Genomic DNA, 21062 nt, shown 5'->3' on the forward strand with positions numbered 1-21062 from the left:
CAGCTTAAGATCCGGATTTCAAACCATCAGCCCAAACCGCATCACGCGCAGACAACTTCGCCTTTTAAACGATACAGGGTAAAGTTAGAAGCCCACACACCACTGTGTGCGGCCCTTTTCCCACATACGAGCTGTACTGCTAAATAACTGCAAAGGAAGGAGACATGAGCAAAGCCCTCTCCCAGCCTCTCCTTCACATATGAACAAGCACAATGCCTGCAGAAGAATCGAACCTAAGATGATTCAACCTAGTATTTTCCAGGGGACAAGGAACCAGGGTGGAGGTGGCTGTCTCGCAGGGATCCACCCTGGCGGTAGAAAAGAACCCGATGACCCACTAAATTTAGGAAGCTGTGCTTTCTTTATGCCCTTTAATCCAAGCGTAGGCATTACATGATTACATGTTACATGGCTCAAAAAGTTTGTTTTCCCTGTTGTTTGGTCCACTGATTATGGAAGAAACTTTTCAAGTTTCTACACAGAAAATCTTCCTTCTAATAAAGGGGGAGGGGGAAAAAACCCTACTAAAACTACTACAGTTTTCTAATGTAAGGCTGAACCCTGGTGCTGTTTCCTCCTGGCCAGGGAGTGAAGGAAGCCAACCTGGTGAGTGAAAACTGCACCCAAACAAAGGGATGAGAGAGGAGCCAGGAAGTCACCACCATCCCGAAGGCAAGGAAGCCTGGCTTCAAGGAGACACTGCAAAAGACAAACCGAAAAGGTCTACCTACCTAAAAAGAGTGCTGTCGGAGAAACACAGAAGACATAAGAAAAGGAAGTGGAGGGGGAATAAGGAAGAAGGGGGGAGAAGAGAAAGGGGAATGGGGAGAGACAGACAAGAGGAGAAGAGAGAGAAGAAAAAAGAAGAGGAAGAGAAGTAGAAGGGATGAGGAAAGTGGAAAAGGCACACACCAGACTGGCGTGAGCCCACACAAATCGGGGCTTTATTCAGTAATTAAAACCCTTGGCACTCCATAAATTACACTAATAAATTACATCAGAGGATGTAACAATTACCAAGGTCAGAAGGCTGAAGTAGTCAATTACTGTTTTTATTCTTATTTCAACAAAGGCATTTCTTCTACATGAGCAGTCCCAGAGAATGACGGATCGCAGATGACAGCTCCAGCTTGGCTTTCTGGTCCCAATTCTCCTAGGTTGAAACCATGATTTAATCTCATTTTCACTGGCCCACCATTGCAAGACACCACAGTTTCAGAGGTTAAAAATATAATTATCTAATATGGATGCTTCTAAATTATATGCTCCACAGATGGGTAGACTGGCATGTTTATTTTGTTGCCATACTGTCTAAATCCAGACGCTCTGGGCATGACAAAGGACACCCTGGCCTCAATGAGCCACCAACCCTGCTGGGGGGCACTAAAGAAGTCAGCCGTGTGGAGCGGGTGCGACTCCCTGGGCAGGAACACAGCAGTCTCCTGAACACTCACTCCCAACCACTTGTCTAAAGGGCTGAGTTCTATTTTCTAACTTTCCAGGAACATATGTTTGAGGGGAACTTTTAGAGTATTCCCTTAGACCTCTGTTTTTCACCTCTTTTAATTTCAGTTATCTGGTAATCAATAATATACAGAAAAATCAATGAACCAAGCTGTGCCCACCAACAACTCAAGTAGATACCAGTTTTATTTGCGAAGAAGAAAAAAAAAACAAAAAAATCAACTATAGCTTAAAATAAGAAAAGTTCTTCTATAGTGACTTCTGTTAAGTAAGCAATTCACCCGCAACATCCATGACACAGGAGCATATACTCTCGAGGCATGCTGGTCAAGCAAGGTCTCCCATCCATGACACATGAGCACATATCCCGAAGTATGCTAGCCAAGCAGGGTCTCCACCACAGAAACAGAGGCAGCTGACAACTTAGTTCAGCTTCCTTAGTGAGCAAAATCTTCCCCATATTACACTCTTGGCCTCATGTCTTTGTTAAAATCCAGGTACTCTGGTCCAGAAGAAGTAAGTGTTCTAGATCTCAAAATACATTCTATCAGGGATGTAACAGCTATTTTCAATCTAATAAGTAACCATGTGTAGCTAATACATTTGGGGTTGGTTTTGTTTTATTGTTTTTTTTCAAAGACTGGGTTTCTCTGTGTAATAGGGCTGGCTATTCTGGAACTTGCTCTGTAGACCAGGCTGGTCTGGAACTCATAGAGATCTACTTTCCTCTCCCTCCTGAGTGCTGAAATTAAAGGTGTGTGTCACAACCATTTGTAATAGAAAGTCAAATGTCACCTCTTGGCGAAATCTCCTTTTAGAGATTCAGTAATAAATTTACTCATTGAACACTTGCACCCTCACCCCAATCTTGAAGCTACCATTCTTTTATTTTGGTTTGGTTTGGTTTTCGAGACAGGGTTTCTCTGTATTAACAGCCCTGGCTATCCTGTAACTCATTCTGTAGACCAGGCAGGTCTGGGAACAGAGATCTGCCTGCCCCCCCCCCCAAGTGCTGGGATTAAAGGTGTGAGCCATGCGTGGCGAGGTCACCATTCTCTGCCTCTGCCCCCCCCCAAGTGCTGGGATTAAAGATGTGAGCCATGCGTGGCGAGGTCACCATTCTCCAAGTGCTGTAGTTTCCCGGTCATTTTATTTTTATTGATAGTACGCGTCTATCATATACCAGAAAGAAGATCTACTAGGCAAAACTTACCAGCCGAATATTCAGCATAAGGAAGCTGCTTATTGTAATCCAATTGCAACCAGCTGAACAGTTTCGTTAAACAACATTATAAAACCACAGCTCACAAATCATTGGGACTGCAGCTTTCTCCCAAAGATCTGTGGACATGCTCGGCAGCGAGCCTTTCCCTTCTGCACTGGGCAGTCCTGAGGCTCGCTGGGCTCATAGATAGTCTGTGTCTGTTTCCTACTTAGAATCCAGTGGTAAGTTAGCAGACACCACTAAGAACAAGGTCCTGAATTCACGGTCATTTGTTCAATTACACTGCTAGTCAATGCACAAGAAAAGCATTGAAATCAGCACACTCTCCTCTCCCCTTTCATTTCTTATAAACCACATGAATCATCTGAATTTTAGACATTTCATTATTTACCATGGCCCCTACAAGGAATGAGGTGGGAAGGGACAAAGGAGATGAATATTCATTTGAGAATCCCACAAATACTGAGTGGGAAGCTAGAGAGTGAAGGAGGGCAGAGAGGAGATATGGCTTATAGATAATCCATTGCCAGCCACAATTCAGAGGGTAACGATAAAGTCTCTAGTTCCTTCTGCTAAGGAGCAAAATGGAAACTCAAGTTGGATTCCGGAGTACCCCAGCTGTCTGGCTTCAGAGCAACAATGAGCCACCCTCCTCAGGGCGTGTCTGTAAGGATGTGCACCACTACTGGCTACCAGCTCACATCATCCACACACGGCAAGCGAGAAGGTCCCCAGCCAGCAAATGAAGGAGCTGGAAGCAAGAGTGTGCACACAGTGTGCCCGGCCGGCGCACAAAGCCAGCTGTGACAGCACGGGGGAAACAATGAGAAGAATGTTTCTCTGTGACTTCAGAGCGAAAGATAAGAAGCCACAGCACCTAATTTTAAGTAAAACCAAAGCTTTGTCACTGTCAAAATATAGCTGGGGTTGCTGATATTTCCGGGCAGTTTCTAATACTCCAGCTACAGAAGTCAAAGCTGCTGTCATAAGCCTGTATTCACCCATTTTAATGCCTTATCTTTGTTAAAGTTCAGAAGAAAAAAATTTTAATTCTTTAATTCTTTAATTAATCTCATTCCAGGGACACTCATCTGTCACTGAGCCCCCCACATCTGTGCACTGGCAACTTTACGGCCTCCTGTACCTCAGCAAAAACACTTTAGAAGCCCAGTGAATGGGGAAATATCTACATTAGTGTACAGAATGTACTTTTAAAACCGAAACAAGGCACCAAGGAGAGCAGCCTTTTCCTCCACCCAGGAAAGCGTTTCTTTACACTTCCTGCCCATTCTTGCTGTGGTAGGTACTGCGTCCAGCACTGGGACACAGAGCAGCTACGGGGACACCCAGGCCAGGAAGCCTCACTAGACAATCCCACTGTGGGAGGAGGCGGAAATGTGGGAAGGCAGTCAGGCCTCTCGGGTAAGCAGGACGGGGCAGGCAGGGAGCCCTGTGCAGACGCATGGAAGATGAAAAGAGGGGGACAAAGTTCCAGACACATTCCAGAGGTTCTGGAGGGAAAGCCCGGAAGGAAGCGTAGACTTTACTGCCCCGGAAGTGTCTTTTCCTCTGCCAATAGAGGCTCACTCAGAAGCCACGCCCCTCGCATATGTGCTGCTCTTCCTGAAATCTCCTGGTCTGTTTGGGCCTCCTCTCCTGTACCCTGTGAGGACAGGGACCTTAGAAATGACAGGACAACTCCTGTCCTTCTTCACCCTCCAAAAAGGAGTTTTTGTGCTAAATGGCAGATTAACTCAGACCTACTTTGATGAAGATCAGCTACACTGGACTTATTTTCAATTTTAGCACGAATCATTCTCTCCAAGAGCAGGTCGGTGGCACAGGTTTCAAAGGGGCGCATAGCTGCGTAAAGGGAAGAGCAGGAAGTGTCTGTACAGGAAGCATAACTACAGAGCAGATTGCAAAACTACAAAAATTAGCACTGTCTTTCAAATACACTCTTTTTACAGACTTGTTACTACAGCTCTTTGGGGTATCACCATGTTGCTAGAGTGTACATGATCTGCCTTAACTGTTTCTGTTTACAGTCTTCTCGGTGAAGGAAAGCTAAGATGATCGGTGTTAACACCCGAAAGCTGCAGGAACCCAGGACACATAACTTAAAGTGAACGTAACCTAGAGAAGCTGCAGGTGCCAAACTGAAGAAGGATGACGCAGTTTACTGTCAAGTGTAGTAGTCCTGTGACTCCAAAGGCTCAGAGACTCACGCAGACGGACCTTCAGTCCTTCTCTCCCGGATGGAGTCCACTGTTGTCCACAGAGGTCTGCAGGGAGCCAACAGCAAGAAGTTCCCAGAAGACGAACCCCAGGGGAAAGTCAGCAGCAGAGCCAGCTCCAGCAGGACTTCCAGAAGCCTCGATCCTTTCCCTACGCCCTGCTGATCCAGGAGGGAGTCTTCGGCACTGCCAACTACAGCCACCGCCTTACCTGCTTCTCATCTTGAATGAAAATTATTCCCAACGCAGTGTCTTCAGTCTGGAGCCATGGAACACGGTGACACAATCTTCCGGAAGTTGAGATGCGGGACTTAAACCACGAGACTCTCGCTTCAATTCCTCAATTTCAAAGTCCGTTGGTGTCTGCACAGACACTCCATGCCCCAGCTTTCCACATTTGGTTTGTGCAGTGGGAAAAACTGCCGTCACCTCCTCTAGAATGGTTATGCTTGAGCCCATGGCAGGAGCTTAGGTCCTTTAATAAACCCCTCGTGGGGGTAAAGGCCTATGATCCTCTCCTGTCTGTCTACCATAGAACCCTGTGCTCCCACATCCTACACCCTGCGCTCGAGAGGATTCCCAAACAAAACTTCAAAGCATGAATATGGCAGTCAGGTGGTGGAGGAGGATAAAAATGACTGCAGCGATGAAGACATTTTCTTCTCTCTCGTCTGGGGGGCGGGGACTGTGATGTCTTTTAATATTAAAACAGTATCACCTAAGCAGCCACCTGCAGTGCGGCAGTAATTCACTGAGTCTCACCCTGGGTGGTTCATTGCATTATCACAAATGGCTGATTGAGTCACTTCCCTGTAACATTCCCAGGTCTCTGCTTTCCCCCACATAACATCTAATGTTTCTCATGAAGATGCTATATTTGTCCCCTGGCATTTTACCAGTTGGCATCTTAGGATGCCTGTTTGCTAAGAATGTTTTGAGAAACCCGGGGTCATAGGTCCCTCACCAGGTCATAGGTCACAGGAAGAGTCAGCCCCCACACCATAAAGCTTTCCCAGGGTCTAAGTCACTGCGTTCCACCAAAGCCCTAAAGCTGGAATCTGGTCCAGTTTAACACTCAGGATAAGCAAGCAAAGGCCCCTTTCCCATCCTGCTGCGGCCTCTGCTCCCAGATGAGCCGAATGAGTTCCATTACTGGATCAAGCCATCCGAGGAGACAGGATTGTGGGTCTTTCCCCTTAATCAATAACAGGAAGAACAAGAGACAGGAGAGAAAAACTCCACAGGCAGCAACAGTGAGATACAGACCACGCCAATCTTAACCGAGGAAGGGAAGTGTCACTGAGGCTTCTTCCTTACGCTATCAGCCTAATAAAAATGCTGCTCCATGCAGCCATTCACATCACGGCAAACAGAAGGGTTCCAAGGCTGTGTGCTGCAGTGGCAAGGTTAAACTGTCCCTTGGCAGTTTACGCTACAGAGACCAGTGGTTCTCAACCTTCCAGTGCTGTGACTCTTTAATACAGTTCCTCAAGTTGTGGTGACCCTGACCATAAAGTTATTTCATTGCCACTTCATCACTATACTTTTACTATTATTACGAATCATAACATAAATATCTGATACGTAGGATATCTAATATAACCACAGTGTGTATCTGACGTGCAGGATATCTAATACGTGACCCCTAAAGGGTCAGAGATCACGAGCTGAGGACTGCCGCTCTAGGTGATCAAGGTGTGCGTTCCTTCAGCCACCAACCCAACTGCAATCCATCCGGGGAAGATGACACGAGAAAAACTCATGCATTTAGTGTTTTAAAGTGCACCAGGGTTGGGTATGGTGGTGCACGCCTTTAATCCCAGCACTCAGCAGGCAGAGACAGGTGGAGTCTGAGAGTTTGAGGTCGGTCTGGTCTACAAAGTGAATTCTAGGACAGTCAAACCTATGACACAAAGCAACCCTGTCTCTCTCTCTCTCACACACACACAGTGCACAGTATGGTAGTTTGAATGTAATTAGCCCCCACAAGGTCAGAGGGAATAGCACCATTAGGAAGTGTGGCTTTGTATGTCCTGGTTGAAAAAGGTGTGTCATTATAGGAGGAGGCTTTGAAGTTTCCTATATGATCAAGCCACACCCAGTGTATCAGTCCACTTCCTGTTGCCTTGGGATCAAGATACAGAACTCTCAGCTCCTTCTCCAACATGTCTGCCTGCACACCATCACATCCCACCACAATGATAATGGACTGAACCTCTGAACTACAAGCCAGCCCCAATTAAATGTTTTTTTTTTTTTAATAAGAGCTACAGTGATCATGGTTTCTCTTCACCAGGAACAAAGCAAACTTTTTTACTAAAGAAGCTAATCTAAGCTATAAACACAAGAAAACACTTTTACTGCTGGCAACTTCCTGAAAGGAATGAAGTCTTGCATTGGGTGTTTAAGGAAAACAATCCAGTGCAGGTTACCTTGAGAAAGTCAGTTAAAGAATGTAAAGCTGCTGCCAAGCAGAGGAAGCTGTGGAGCATCTGACTCTAGAGCATCTGACTCTGCGGAGCATCTGACTCTGTGGAGCATCAGACCCTGCACAGCATCTGACTCTGGAGCATCTGACTCTGTGAAGCATCTGAATGCAGTGGAGATGCAGGCCTAGTTGAGCTCAGCTGCAGACTGTAGCTCTGATGAGAGAACAGAACGCATGCCCAGCATACAGGAAGCCCACCCCGTAGTTCCATCCCCAGCACCCCTAAAGTCCTGCAAGATGAAACCAGGTGGTGCAGATCTCTGGGCTACAAGTAACCCTGGCTGAGAAAAAGGGGGAGGAGGAAGAGTAAGGGGCAAGGGGTGGTGCCAGCATGGGGGCAGAGTCTCAAGTCAAAGCTCTAAATCCTTGGGTTCCTCACTACTGGGCAAGAAATGAGGCCATCTCCCTCAGAGTTCAAAGCCTGGGGCCAGCAATGCTTCACACAGGACTTAGGTGAGAGTAAGGTCAGAAGCCACATCAGGACCCAGGACTCAGGCTCTGGGTCCTGGGTAGAATTACTTGTCTGCAGAGAAAAGCAAAGGCTCAGCACCAGATGCTTCCTCCTTAGGAGAGACCTCAAACTCGGGTTCTCACAGCGCCAGGAGGCGTTGCTTTGACTCAATGGGACTGGCACACCCTGAAGGCCAGGCAGACCTGGGTGGAGAAGGGAGCAGGGAAGGGAAGGGCAGGGCAGGGCAGGCAAGCAACAACCAGGCCTCCCTCAAACATCACAAAAACTGAATTCTGCCTAGTTACACGTCAGGGGAGTGGGTCTGGAGCAAGAGGCCAGGCCCTGTGCACGCTCCTTCTGGTGGGGTTCTCCAGGCGAGGGAACGGCCTGCATCCGGCTACCACAGCGATGGCCTGGAAGGCAGCAGGCAGCAGCTTCCTGCACTATCTATTAGGGAGAACACCGGGCCTCTTAAGAAAAGGAAAGGACAGTGGTCTCTGATGTCATCCACTTCCTCCCACCCCAGGAGACACTCACAGGGACACCATGACCTGGGCCTGCTGGGATTCCAGGCTGGAGGGGGCTGGGGAAGGTGTAGAAAGGGAGGATGTAAACAAATCCCTGACGACTTGGCCATTGGGGTTCAATACTAATACATTCATCACTTGTAGCTCATGCCTCAAAAATAAAAGCATGTGAGGACATGTCCGCACGCCACACTGCTCCAGAAATGCCACTGCCACATGGGTGCTAGACCCACGCAGAGTGACTGTCCCTCGGCAGGAGAGGAATACACAGTCAGGCCCCAGCATTCCTCCCACAGGAGCATCTGCACAGGGAAGGCTCCCTGGCCTGCTCTCAGTGGGGTTGCCCTGGCCACGGCCTCTGCCTTTGCAGGGATTTCCAGACGGCCAGCCCCGGTTTGATTTCCAAGCAGTTTGAGTCTCTCAACTCCCCTAGCTCTCCCAGAGTTTCGTAAACCATGTTCTCACCTCACTGACCCACTCTCCCCGACCCAATAGCTCCTAACAAATCCTTTCACTCCCGCTGAGGTGGAGCCATAGAACCCCTCCCCTACGCAAAGCCTGAGCTTTGCCCCCCCCCCCATGTCTACCCTCATACTTGGCAGCACCTAGCTAGGTGAAATTTGCTCAAAGTCCTTTCTGCCAATACACTACAAGGTTCAAGAAAACAGGGACTAGATCATTCCCTAGGTCTACTGACTTCCTGATACCACGCTAGCCACACTCTCCAGCTCCAGTTCCTTCCCAAGCATGTCAGTCTCAAGGTTCCAGTGCCCCTTTGGCTTCTGTACTTCAGCTCAGAAGAATCAAAGTCTCCCCTCAAAATGTCTCAAAGGCTGCCTCAAGTAACCCTCCCTGCTCCCCAGTAACACCTCTCTGTTGCTGAGTGGAAGAGGTCAAACTTCTGGGCCATATATACTAGCCACCTGGCCAGGCTCTGCCACCAGGGGAGCTGGGAAGTCTCTAAACTTGGACCTCACTGCCCAAATAATAAAACCCAATCCTGGAAAGGTGGCATAAAACGCCTAACAAAGCTCGGCACGTGACGTCCTGTGAGCGCTGTTCCTCTGCACCATGTATTAAGTCAGCGCTCGATGCCTGGCTCCCAGAACTCCTCAGCTCTAGCTGAAACTAGACAAAACTGACGGGTCACGCCACTCAATTCTGATGCTTGCTGAATCTTGTTTTAGTAAAATACACCCTAGTAGAACACATGTAATTTTCTATGTGGACCCAAATACTACTGCAGTTTTAAGTGCTAACGCTACAAAACTGCAAATGCCAGAAACTTAAAAACATAGCATTTGAAAGTCCCGCTTAACACTTTGCCGATTCGAAATAGAAACTGTTTAGGTAAACCATAGAAATCACATTTCTCTTCGCTACCTACAAGAAGAGCTTCTGTTCTATGTGTCACTAGTTTGTTTGTTCTTTCTGAGGGACATGTCCAGTTTAGAGCCAGCACCCTCCCATGTCTGCGCCCTACCCAGCACGGGAAAGTCTGTTGCACTGCTGGTGCCACGTCTGGCTGCGCCACAGTCCCCCTCAAAATTGCACAGCACCACAGCCACCGTCTGCCTTTGTTTGCTTCTCAGCCAGAATAGAACAGTTCTCCATGGCATGTGCAAGGCCTTTGGTGGTTTGCAACTGCACTAATTCTTGCTTCCTAAAGTCCCAGAGATCTACACGAGCTTTCTACGCTGTCACTTGTGCTCAGACTCAATGCGAAGATATTTCTTCTGGTCCATCTGGAGTCACATACCTAAAGGATGCTGGCAGGGATTCTTACCCCTTCTCAAGCCTCTGCTCACTCTATTACTTCACATCAGATGACCTTTAAGCCCCTGAAATTCTGTCACGCACTTAGCTGTCCTGGGTGAAAGCTGTTCTGTTCGTGTGGAACTCTCCAGAAGCACTGTTCTCAGTTCAGACGGGTTAGTGGTCAGCTGTATGCTCTCGGGTGGTACCCAGGAGGATGGAGATTGTGCAAGGAACCTCGCAGGTAACATTTGATAAAGTTATTCCACAGATGCTTTCGTTAGCTAGGAGTCTCAAATCCTACATTACTTAACGTTTAGAATAACTCATCCAAAATACTGTGATTAAACTAATTAAAACAATCAATAACCTAAAGGAAAGAAAAACAGCTCAATGAAAGCTCCATGAGCATCCTTCATCTCAGCTGTCAGACCCGACAAGTGAGCAAATGCAGAGTGTGGTAGTGCAGGGCAGCACAGGGCAGCACACGGCATCCACCCCACATCCCGGCCCCTACTCTCCACCCCGTCTGCTCACAAGTCTTTTATTTAGGCAGAGGACAGTGAAGAGAGACTTCCATGTCGTTCTGGGTGATGCCAACTGGCAGCTTAATGGGCCCAACAAGCTATGATGGGCTCCCTTGTAGGTCCTTAGCCTTCCTCGGCTGTACCAGTCATGTAAGCCTTCTGTAAATCTCTAGTATGCCAGCACCACTTTCTCCAGGAAAGTGATCAGACTTCTTGAAGTGGTAGCCTTCCTCTATGGGACATCATGGTGTAAACTGTGCTTCCCGTAAGATTCATGTGGAAGTACTAGCCCCAGAAAGCCCCAGGATGTAGCTGTGTTTAGAGATGGCCTTAGAAGAGGTAATTAAAGTTAAATGAGGTAATGAGAGAAGGCCCATCCAGAGGCAGAAGGACAAGGTAAAGAAGCCAGAGAACATGTAAGCAGGTTAGCCAACAACAGAGGCCTCAGGACAAATTCCCGGACTCCATAACTACAAAAAGTTTCTGGTGTCCTCTTGTCTAAGGTACTCTGATATGATGGCCCCAGAGGTGGGCGGTAAAGGGCAGAGGCTGCAGCAGCCATGAAGGCAATGCACAGAAGTTGAGCCACGTGACTTCCACCATGGTGACCAAAGCAAATTGCAGCCTGCAGGTCTGAAGGGGAAGGGTTCACCAGCCCGTGAGGTCCAGCACTCCAGCAAGGACAGGGGGAGCTCTGGCTGTGTGACTAGAGCAGAGGTGAGGTCAGAGACCTGACTTCCATCTCTGATCCCCAGCAGCCCCATGAGCACCTGAGAAGATGGCCTCCGTGCCACCTTGGTAGCTCAGTGCAATTCTGTCTCTGAATGAATTAAAGATGAAGCACCAGGCGTATTAAGTGAAAACAGCTGCAGCATGGGAAAACGTCTTGAAAAGCAGAGGGCTGGTCTGCTGGGCAAAAGCAAATTCCCATGTGTACAGTACTTCTGAACAAAGAACCAGCCAGTCCTCAAGTGTCCCAGGAAAACCCAATTACACAGACCAGGAAGGGTTGGGTGACAATTCACACACACAGTCTAGGAACAAGAAGAGAAGACCAGGGGGATGGGAAAGGATGTGGAGGGCAGGGAAGGGCAGAGAAAGGAAAGGAAGAGGCCAAGGCTCCTCTGAGGAGCTTGCTATGGTGCTTAAGAGCCCATTTTCCTGCACCAAACTTACAAGTAGAACACAGCAACCGCCTATGGTTAAATTCTGTTAGATCATTACTAATTAGAACAGAAGCAGAAAGCTTGTAGAAATGATTTCTTATCCTAAAACTGGGTTTTACTTGAGTTGAAAAAACAAGAAGCAAGGAGAGCGAAGTGTCTGGGTGAGAAGCGTTACGTGGATGGCTGGAAAGAAAACCTCAGTCCTTCTTGACCTGAAGCTGAAATGCTTCTGCTGCATATGCACTGGGTGGCCATCCAAGACGCCTGCTTGCCACAGGATTTCCAGCCGTCGCTAGCTTGCATGAATGACCACAGCCTTTCAACGCCACCGCGGTGCTGCAATGCAGCTCGGAGCAGCTGGTAAAGTCAGAACAGATGGGCTGCCTCCCCGCGAGGACTCTGCGCAGGTGACAAAAGGACTGTTGGGGAACTCAGGAAAAGAAAAACAAACGAGAGCTGAAATCGGAATAGCTGCTGTCAGTGGCTTCTCAAGGAGACAGGCACTCCGCGAGCATCGTCGTGCCGGCACCCCACAGCTGGCGAAGACACAGGTCCCGGCCCCTAAGGGCGTGTCCAGGGAAGTGAATGAAGTTTCGGTGCATGCACCACCTTGTCAGTTCCACCTGACCCATGCTCCCAGTAATATCGGTCTTTGTATCTGTCCCTCTGTTTTCCCTTTGGGAAAATGTGAATACCCCAATACCTTTGGGCTGTAACAGCGGAATGTGCACTAACATGGAAAAAATATGAAGACATGTCAATGAAGAACAAGACGGTGGATGCCCTGAGGAGAGGACTGTTTCCTCAGCTGCTTTTCTGCACTGTTCTACCTGAAAGGCGTCCCACCATCATCATCCCTAGCATCCTACCCTACTCCACCCCTTGGGCACGCCTACCCACTCTCTGAAATTCTGCTTTTTGCCTGCATGCATGCTTGCCAACTCTGCCCCTCAAAAGTAAATGATGGAGACAGAGAAGGTGCTTGTTTGCAACAATGGTCCAGGGATAGGGCCAGGCCTTAGCCAGTAAGACTGTAGTCAGTGAACAAACTGATCCATCATACAGGACATGGGGCACTAAGGCCCCAGTGACAGGAAGCAGGGTCTGGAAAGCCAGGCACTGGTCTCTGGCTCACAGTCCAACCTCTTTGCCTTGGTGGACTCTATCTCACTTTCCTCCTCCATTGCCACTATGCCCTCTTTGTTGAAGGCTTGTCCACAGCCTTTCTATTCTGACCCTACAGTAGTCTCCCATCAGCCTAAGAGTTCAGACTCTTCCAACAATGCCTAACCCTCTTGTGCCCAGCTCCATTCCCATCTCACACCTTACTTCATTATTCTATTCAATCACATTCCTGAAGGAACTGTGCACATCACCCTCCTGCACTCCCAAACATCAGCCTACTCTGTAGTCTCTTGCCTCTCTCTAGGCCTCCCCTCCTCATCCTAGCAGGGGACAGAAGGTCTGCTACTACACGCCAAAGCCTTTTGCTACATGCCAGCATGCACCACAGCCTTTTGCTACACACAAGCATGCATCACAGCCTTTTGCTACACGCCAGCATGCACCACACTCTTTTGCTACACGCCAACATGCACCACAGCCTTTTGCTACACGCAAGCATGCATCATAGCCTTTTGCTACATGCCAGCATACATCACAGCCTTTTGCTACACGCCAGCATGCATCAGTCTTTTGCTACATGCCAGCATGCATCAGTCTTTTGCTACATGCCAGCATGCATCACAGCCTTTAGCTACATGCCAGAACACATCACAGCCTTTTGCTACATGCCAGCACGTATCACAGCCTTTTGCTACATGCCAGCACGCATTACAACCTTTTGCTACATGCCAGCATGCACGCATCACAGCCTTCTGCTCTTCCTGGTTATGCTGGAAGCTCTGCAGCAAGGACTAAGTCTATCCTGTGCATCTGATTACCAAGCATGGCTTCTAACAATATTTGAAGATACTCAAATATCTGGAGGATAAATAAGTAAACTTGGCTTCAGTGACAGCTGGTCCCTGAGGGGATGTGACAAGAATACCCAGCAGCTCACCAGGGTAGGAATCCTGACTGCCTTATTTTCTAGCTGCATTCCCGGGGTCTGGAAGGGTAGACACCCAATAAATATTTGTTGAAGGAATAAATTCCTGGCTTGCCTGATGGGGCTCCACCTCTCCTCTCCCACTTGAGGAAACATATCACAATGCATGTGTGGTGGAAACATGGCATTATTAAAGAGATATCACTGAATCAATTGGAAGAGCTGCTCTTTATTGCTTCTCATAAATCACTAGCCACATCCCCAGGCTCATCATCACACAGGACAGCCACACTTCCAGATAGCCACACCTCCAGACTCATCATCACACAGGATAGCCACACCCCCAGACCCATCATCACACAGGACAGCCACACCCCCAGACCCATCATCACACAGGACAGCCACACCCCCAGACCCATCATCACACAGGACAGCCACACCCCCAGACCCATCATCACACAGGACAGCCACACCCCCAGACCCATCATCACACAGGAGGTAGCTGAGAGAATGGTGTGGAATAGCTGATTTGGCAAAACTAGAGCATATGGAGCACATTCTGAGTTTGTCATTATGTTTTCCAGAAAATGACAATAAGTTCCATAAGAACTTGTGAGTCAATAATTTAACCTTCATTTTCCTTTAATGAAACAGGTCTCTGCACACCCCAGGAGAATCCTTTAATTAAATCACGGGCAGTAGCAATTGCTTTCCGTGGGTATTTTTCTCCCACGCCAATGCTCATGTGTTGCTGTTATGGTCTCTTAAAGGCAATCTACAACCCCACGTCATCACTTCAGGGAGGTCACAACCCCTGTACACAGCCCAAGGTGCCATACCATTCTCCCTCAATGGGTTGAATGCCATGTCTCATTTTGTTTCATTCTGTCTATGCTTTATTTTTTGGATAAATACAAACTGTAAAGTCAATGGACCCTGAATCAATCTGGTTTTATTTTGTTTATACAGAACATCTTGAAATAATAATCGCATAACTACATTCCAAATAAAAAGTCCTAATAAAGTTTCCAGTCTTGGCATGTTAAAGAAACAAATTCCAAAAAAGCTAGACTGGCAACCCCAAAGCCACACAGACAGCCACACACACCAAACAAGGGTAAAGTCAGTAAAGGAAAACAAAGCAACCCAAAGCCAGTAACACCATGATCCATATCAGCCTGCAGGCACTCATCCACAGAAGGCACTCATCCACAGACAGACCGGCCACAGCTCTCCACATCGCTCACCAGGCTGAGCGGCAGCAAAGATTCTGTTTATTTTTAAGCAGTCAATGATCTTTTAGTCTACAAAACACAATGCTTGACATCTTTGGGCTCAAATTAGAGTGAACAACTTTTAAAAGGGGAAGCATACAGTAAATGATACTGTAAGTGTCCTCCTTACTACCAGAGAGAGGCAGCCAAGGCAAGGCCAAAGAGCACAGCACAGAAAGCACACGTGGATAAGAGCGTTTATAAATAAATAAAAGTCCATAATGTGGTCAAGCAACAGAGCCCTTTGTCTCCCCTCACAGAAAAGCTGCCAATCTAAGGAGAAGCAGGCATCTGCCCAAGGGCTTCATTTCTAGTAACAGTGAATGAGAAGCCTTGACTGCAAGGGTTTCTTAAATCTATCTATCTATCTATCTATCTATCTATCTATCTATCTATCTATCTATTTTTGTGCCAGGGACCTTTTAGCAGTCTGGTGAAGCCTACTGAGCCCTCTCAGCAAAAGAATTTTGTTGTTGTTTTATTTTTGGTTTTGGGTTTTTAAGACAGGGTTTCTCTGTGTAACCATCCTGGCTGTCCTGGAACTCTCTGTAGAGACTGGCCTCAAACTCACAGAGATTCACATGTTTCTGCCTCCTCCGTTAAAGGCGAGAGCCACCACCACCCAGCACAAAACGATTTTCAATGGATAAAATACAATGAATTAGCAATGAAATTATTACTTAGTTATCAAAACAGCTTTAGACTGGAAAATAATCACAGGTGCTTCTAGGAGTCTGTTTTGAAGTGCTGCAGGGCCTTGCCTGTGCCAGGCAGTAGCTTCACCACTGAGTCATACTCTCAGCCATACCTCGTGCACTATATATTATATATGAGCAGGGTCTCCGTTAGCACAAGCTGGCCATTAGCTGAGGATGGTCACAAACTCCCTAGGATTCCACACGAGCACTACCATGACCTGCCTGCATCTGTACTCGCATTAAGACATTAAGTAGCAAACAGGCAGCAGGCCTTTCTGTTGCCTCTTCTCCTGAGAGAAATGCTATACTTCGAGTGGAGAATTGTAAAGATCAAAGAGTTTTTTCCAAATCCCAGGTGTGGCTTACCTGGATTCCATTTGTGGACCCTAGATTTAGAAGCTTTTGCTCAGAGCGTGGAAAAAAAGAAAGAAAAACCCGTATTTTTGGTACATGTCAAATCCAAACTGGAGCCTTACAAATGCACACCCATTTGACTGCAAGCTGAGGGAGACAAGAGACTGAGCAATATATTTTTATCACCAAAACCTGATGGGCCACTCGTTAGCAAGAGAGCGCATGCTTCAGAATGACTTCAGAAGGGGCTCTGAGGCCCTGGCAGCTCGGCTAGAGTCAGTCTCCAGGCAGGAAACCACGAAAGCAGAGACAGGTCCAACACGGGAGCACCCAGCTTTCAGGAGCACTGTTTTCTTTGTGAAGGGCTAAATAATACAATTTCCTCCTTCGATTTGTTTCAGTCTGTTTAACTTCAAAACAAGATTTTTTTCCTAAAATGTAATTACATTTATCTATTTTGGGGAATAGAGGGGCACGTGTGTGCTGCCGTGCAGGTGTGATGTGGAATAGAGGGGCACGTGTGTGCTGCCGTGCAGGTGTGATGTGGAATAGAGGGGCACGTGTGTGCTGCCGTGCAGGTGTGATGTGGAATAGAGGGGCACGTGTGTGCTGCCGTGCAGGTGTGGTGGGAATAGAGGGGCATGTGTGTGCTGCCGTGTAGGTGTGATGGGAATAGAGGAGCACGTGTGTGCTGCCGTGTAGGTGTGGTGGGAATAGAGTAGCATGTATGTGCTGCCCCTTAGATCTTGGTCTCTACTATGTGAACCCTGGGTCAAACTCAGTTTGCCAGCCTTGATGGCGAGCACTCACACCTACTGAGCATCTCACCAGTCCCATCTCCACCTTTGTGAAACTCAGAGCAGAAAATTTTTCCAAACCTGCATGATCTTGTACATGAAATACCAATTAGTCAAATCTGTACACTGTTACAGCTTTCAAAAGTCTGTTTTGTGCATAACTACTTGAAAAAAGGCAATCATCTCACTGTCTTGTGTATACTGTATGTGGGTATATGCATGTGCGTGCATGCGTGTGTGTGTGTGTATGTATGAGTGTGTATGTGCCTAAATGTGTACACACACAGAAGCCAATGTAAGGTGTTTCCCGCTGTCACTCTCCACTTTAATTTTTGAGGCATAACCTTTTACTGAATTTGAAGCTGGCCATTTGGGCTAGACTGGCCATCCTGAGAGTCCCTGGGATCCACGTGTCTCTGCCTCCCCAGGGGTGGGGTCACAGAGGCAATCCTCTGCCTTTTACACAGGTTCCCATGCCTGTGCAGCAAGCACACTGAGCCCTCTCCCAACCCCAGCACTAGCTGCTTCTCTGCCACTCTGACACTGGATGTGTGCCCATGTGAGTTCTAGCACTATTACTTTACGACTCACAGAATCAGCCCATTTCAGGCTATTTAGTCTTTGTTAACTATGTGTGTCTCCCATTGGTGCCAGCGGACAGAACAGAGTATATGCCAGAAAGCCTTCTTGGGGACTATCTTGATATTGCTAAAGAAACAGAGAGGTCAGAGAACGAGACTTTATTTAATCAGGGTCCCACCACACTGAATAGCTCTTAAATCCCAAACTACTTCCCCAACTTTAAAGTGATAGCCAAGTTTAAATTCTCAGCTAGCCGGGGCAGTGTTGGCACACGCTTTTAGTTTCAGCACTAGGGAGGCAGAGGCAGGTGGATCTCAGTGAGTTCGAGGCCAGCCTGGACTACCAAGCGAGTACCAGGACAGCCAGGGCTGTAACACAGAGAAACTCTGTCTCGAAAAACCAAAAACAAATAAATAAATAAAAATAAAATTCTTGGCTAAAAAGAGTAACTAGATCAATCATTTCTCTGCCTTCAATTAAGTAGTGAACACAACAGAGATTTGTAACTATGAGACAATAGCTGGCTAGAATTATCAAATAATTCAAATTCCACTTCTCTGACTAGAACAAGATGACCCCATTAAAATCCTATGTGGCATTTTCTCACATTGTGCAACCTAGGACAAGAATCATACGCATTAGGATGTAGATCTAGACCTAAATCAACTTCTCAGTTTGCTCCCCAAATTTTCTAGTAACATTTTACCATGCAATTCAGAACAGCAGCTAAAATAAAACCACCGTACTTCACAAGTAAACAAGAAATTCTAACATTAACTAATGCAGAGCGTTCTTAGCCTCAAGAGGAATTTCATCAAGAAAACTTCCTAGACAGTCTCTGTTCACCAATATTCATGTCCCAAAGGACCAGGCATGCAGTGATAGCACTTTCTATTTAAATGCACTTGTTATTTCTAAAAACATTCTCTGAAGTCCAGTGGGTGGAACATAAGGCTTCATTAAAACCTAACTACTTCTCTATTTTACATGCACTTTTAGTGTGCAAGACTCAGAAATATGAAGGGTGGGGGACAGACACAATTCAGGGATACACAATCCGGACCAGCATCTGCTGCTCCTATTCTTCTCCCTTAAAGAGCTCCCCTAAGCTAGCAAGAAGCAACACCCACCAATAATAGCAGTACTCCACTGGTAATCAACTTCTACTGAAAAGGTGGCAACCCCTGAAATTTTTACCTATGCACTTATTCATCTTTCTTTCTACTTATACCTTGGTCGACACCAAAATGGAAGTGTTCCATCTACCACCGTACAATACCCAATGCCCATGAAGTAATTGGCATGTAGTACAGAGGTGAGTGTTCTGTCTGCCTCTAACCATTAGGTAAGAAACCACTGCGCCGTCCTGGCTCCAGGAAAAGCCCAGTAAGGGGTGGTGCAGGTGCTACAGGCAATGTATTCACATAGACACTACATGACAAGTCTCTGGCAGAAATCCTTTCTCTGGCTATGAACACAAAACCTCTCCAGACTCATTCTACACTACTCTGAAACATCTCAGCAGATTGCCTCAAAAGGAAATAACGAAATGGCTCTGGCACAAGTTAATCTTCTGTGTCAAATTCAGTGTTAAGCATACTCTGAAGCCAGCCACATAAACAAAACCAAACTCCACAAAATTAGGCTAGGCTGAAGTTACATAAGACAGACTAAACTGTGGCTTTCCCCGTTACTCCTCCCTCTTCCCTGCGAACTCTGACTAGTCTCTTAAGTGCATACAATTCCCATGCAGGTGCGGAAGGCGCTCATCTGCTGAGCTTCCAAATAAGCAATGTTATTTCCAGTACCACCCCACTTAAAATGCTAGCTACAACCCGAGGAAGACTAGGAAACTGTAGACGAGTTAACTCTAGACACTCAAGTGTTTTTAAAAATTATTTTTAAGCCGGCACTTACTTCAACGTAGTCAGCAAAACACGTTTCTCCCAAGTTGCCAGAGTCTCTACATAGGGAGGGCTCCTTGCATGCCTAAGCCCACCCAGCAGCGCCCGTGCCGGTCTGAATACAGATCTTTCAACCGAAGACAAAAGCGCGGGTTCCCTGGAGCTGGCACATCCAAAGGGATAACAATCCTTCCCAGCAGCACCAAACCCAAGTTGCTCCAGCTCGGAGTTTCCAGCACTTTCCGCCTCCCCCTTGCACTCCGTTTTCATTGCCCACTTTACCCTTCTTTAATCCTGCGAAGCCTCCCTCCTGGCTTATTACGGGTAAACAATAGAAATGTCACAAGGAAACTCAGGAAGTAGATGAAGTCTCTAATTGCTGCCGTTTAACGATTGTAGATAATTACTATCTTCAAAATGTGGTTTCACCAGCGGAGTGGGAGTTGAGGCGGGCAAGCTGGCGAGCTCCCCACCGCCGCCCCGAGGGTATCTGCAAGGCCCGGGCCCGAGGGGTACGGAGACCCAGGGGTGCGGGGACTTGAGTGGTGTGGAGTGCCGGGGAATCCGGGAACTGTGGGTGAGGGGACCTGGGAAAACCAGGAGCCGGTCCAGGCCCTAAGCCGGGCTCACTCCGGGAGCAGAAAAGCGGAGGCCAGCCGGGCCGCCCGGGTCACAGACCGGAACAATGCGCAGCCCCCGCGGAACGCGCTCTGGGCTCCGGGGGCCGGGACTAGGCGCTCGTGGTGCTCGGGAACCAGAAGTCCCCAACCGCCGCCAGCTCCCGGCTGCACCGAGCGACCCCGCATGGTGCCCAAGCACTCTCCGGGCCGCGGCACCGAGCGCCCCGGGGACCCGGGCCCGAGGGAGCGCGTCCCTCCGCGACGCCCCGACGCCCGCGGCCCCAACTCACCCCAGGACCACCAGCTCCCCGTATTTCACCGGCTCCTTGTCTGGGGCGCTGGGCTCCTCCTGGCCGGGGGAAAACATGGAGCCGCGCTCGGCCGCCGCAGCCGCCTCCACCGCGATCCCCGCCGAGTCCGCGCCGCCGCTACACTCCCATCCCGAAAACGGGGTGAGCGCGCCGGGGAACGGCACGGCGGCGAACGGGGCGCGGGGCGGCCAGTCCCGCGGCTGCTCCGTCGTGGCTGCGCGCGTCGCCCGCCGGCTTCCCCCTCGAGCTCCGCGCTCCGCGGCCGCCGCGAGCCCGACCCGGCACGGAATGCGAGCGGCCGACCCGAGCCCCGCGGGAGGAGGAGCGCGCGCCGCCGGGGGGCCGAGCGGGCCGGGCAGGTGGGACGGCCGCGTCGCTGCCTGCGCCTCCGCGCTCCCGCGGCCCCCGCCCGCCCGCCCGCCAACCCCCGCGGCCCGCGAGCGCCCCGTGTTATGTAAACATAGAGTAAAGGGGAAGGGAAGCCCTTAAAGGGGCAGCTCTGTTTTTCTCTCCACTTCTTCCGGAAAGTTGGATTGCGGGGTCCTTCGGCCTCAGCCGCGCGCCCGGGGCTCTCTGCCCGGCCCTGGGTGGAAGCCAGGCATTTTGCTCGCCGTGTCCATGCTCACGTTGGA

General features: G+C 48.6%; 1 protein-coding gene across 1 annotated transcript in view; it reads right to left on the minus strand.

Moving 5' to 3' along the window:
• The window catches only part of Peli2 (pellino E3 ubiquitin protein ligase family member 2), a 143786-nt gene extending 122944 nt beyond the window's left edge, over window positions 1-20842 (minus strand). Inside the window, exon 1 of the mRNA XM_057786348.1 lies at window positions 20410-20842. Coding sequence (XP_057642331.1) covers window positions 20410-20486 — 77 coding nt within the window. The 5' untranslated portion in view covers window positions 20487-20842. The remainder of the gene's footprint in view (window positions 1-20409) is intronic.
• Window positions 20843-21062: the final 220 nt, after the last annotated feature.

Source organism: Chionomys nivalis, chromosome 12 (genome assembly GCF_950005125.1).
Source record: "Chionomys nivalis chromosome 12, mChiNiv1.1, whole genome shotgun sequence".
NCBI classification, from domain to species: domain Eukaryota; kingdom Metazoa; phylum Chordata; class Mammalia; order Rodentia; family Cricetidae; genus Chionomys; species Chionomys nivalis.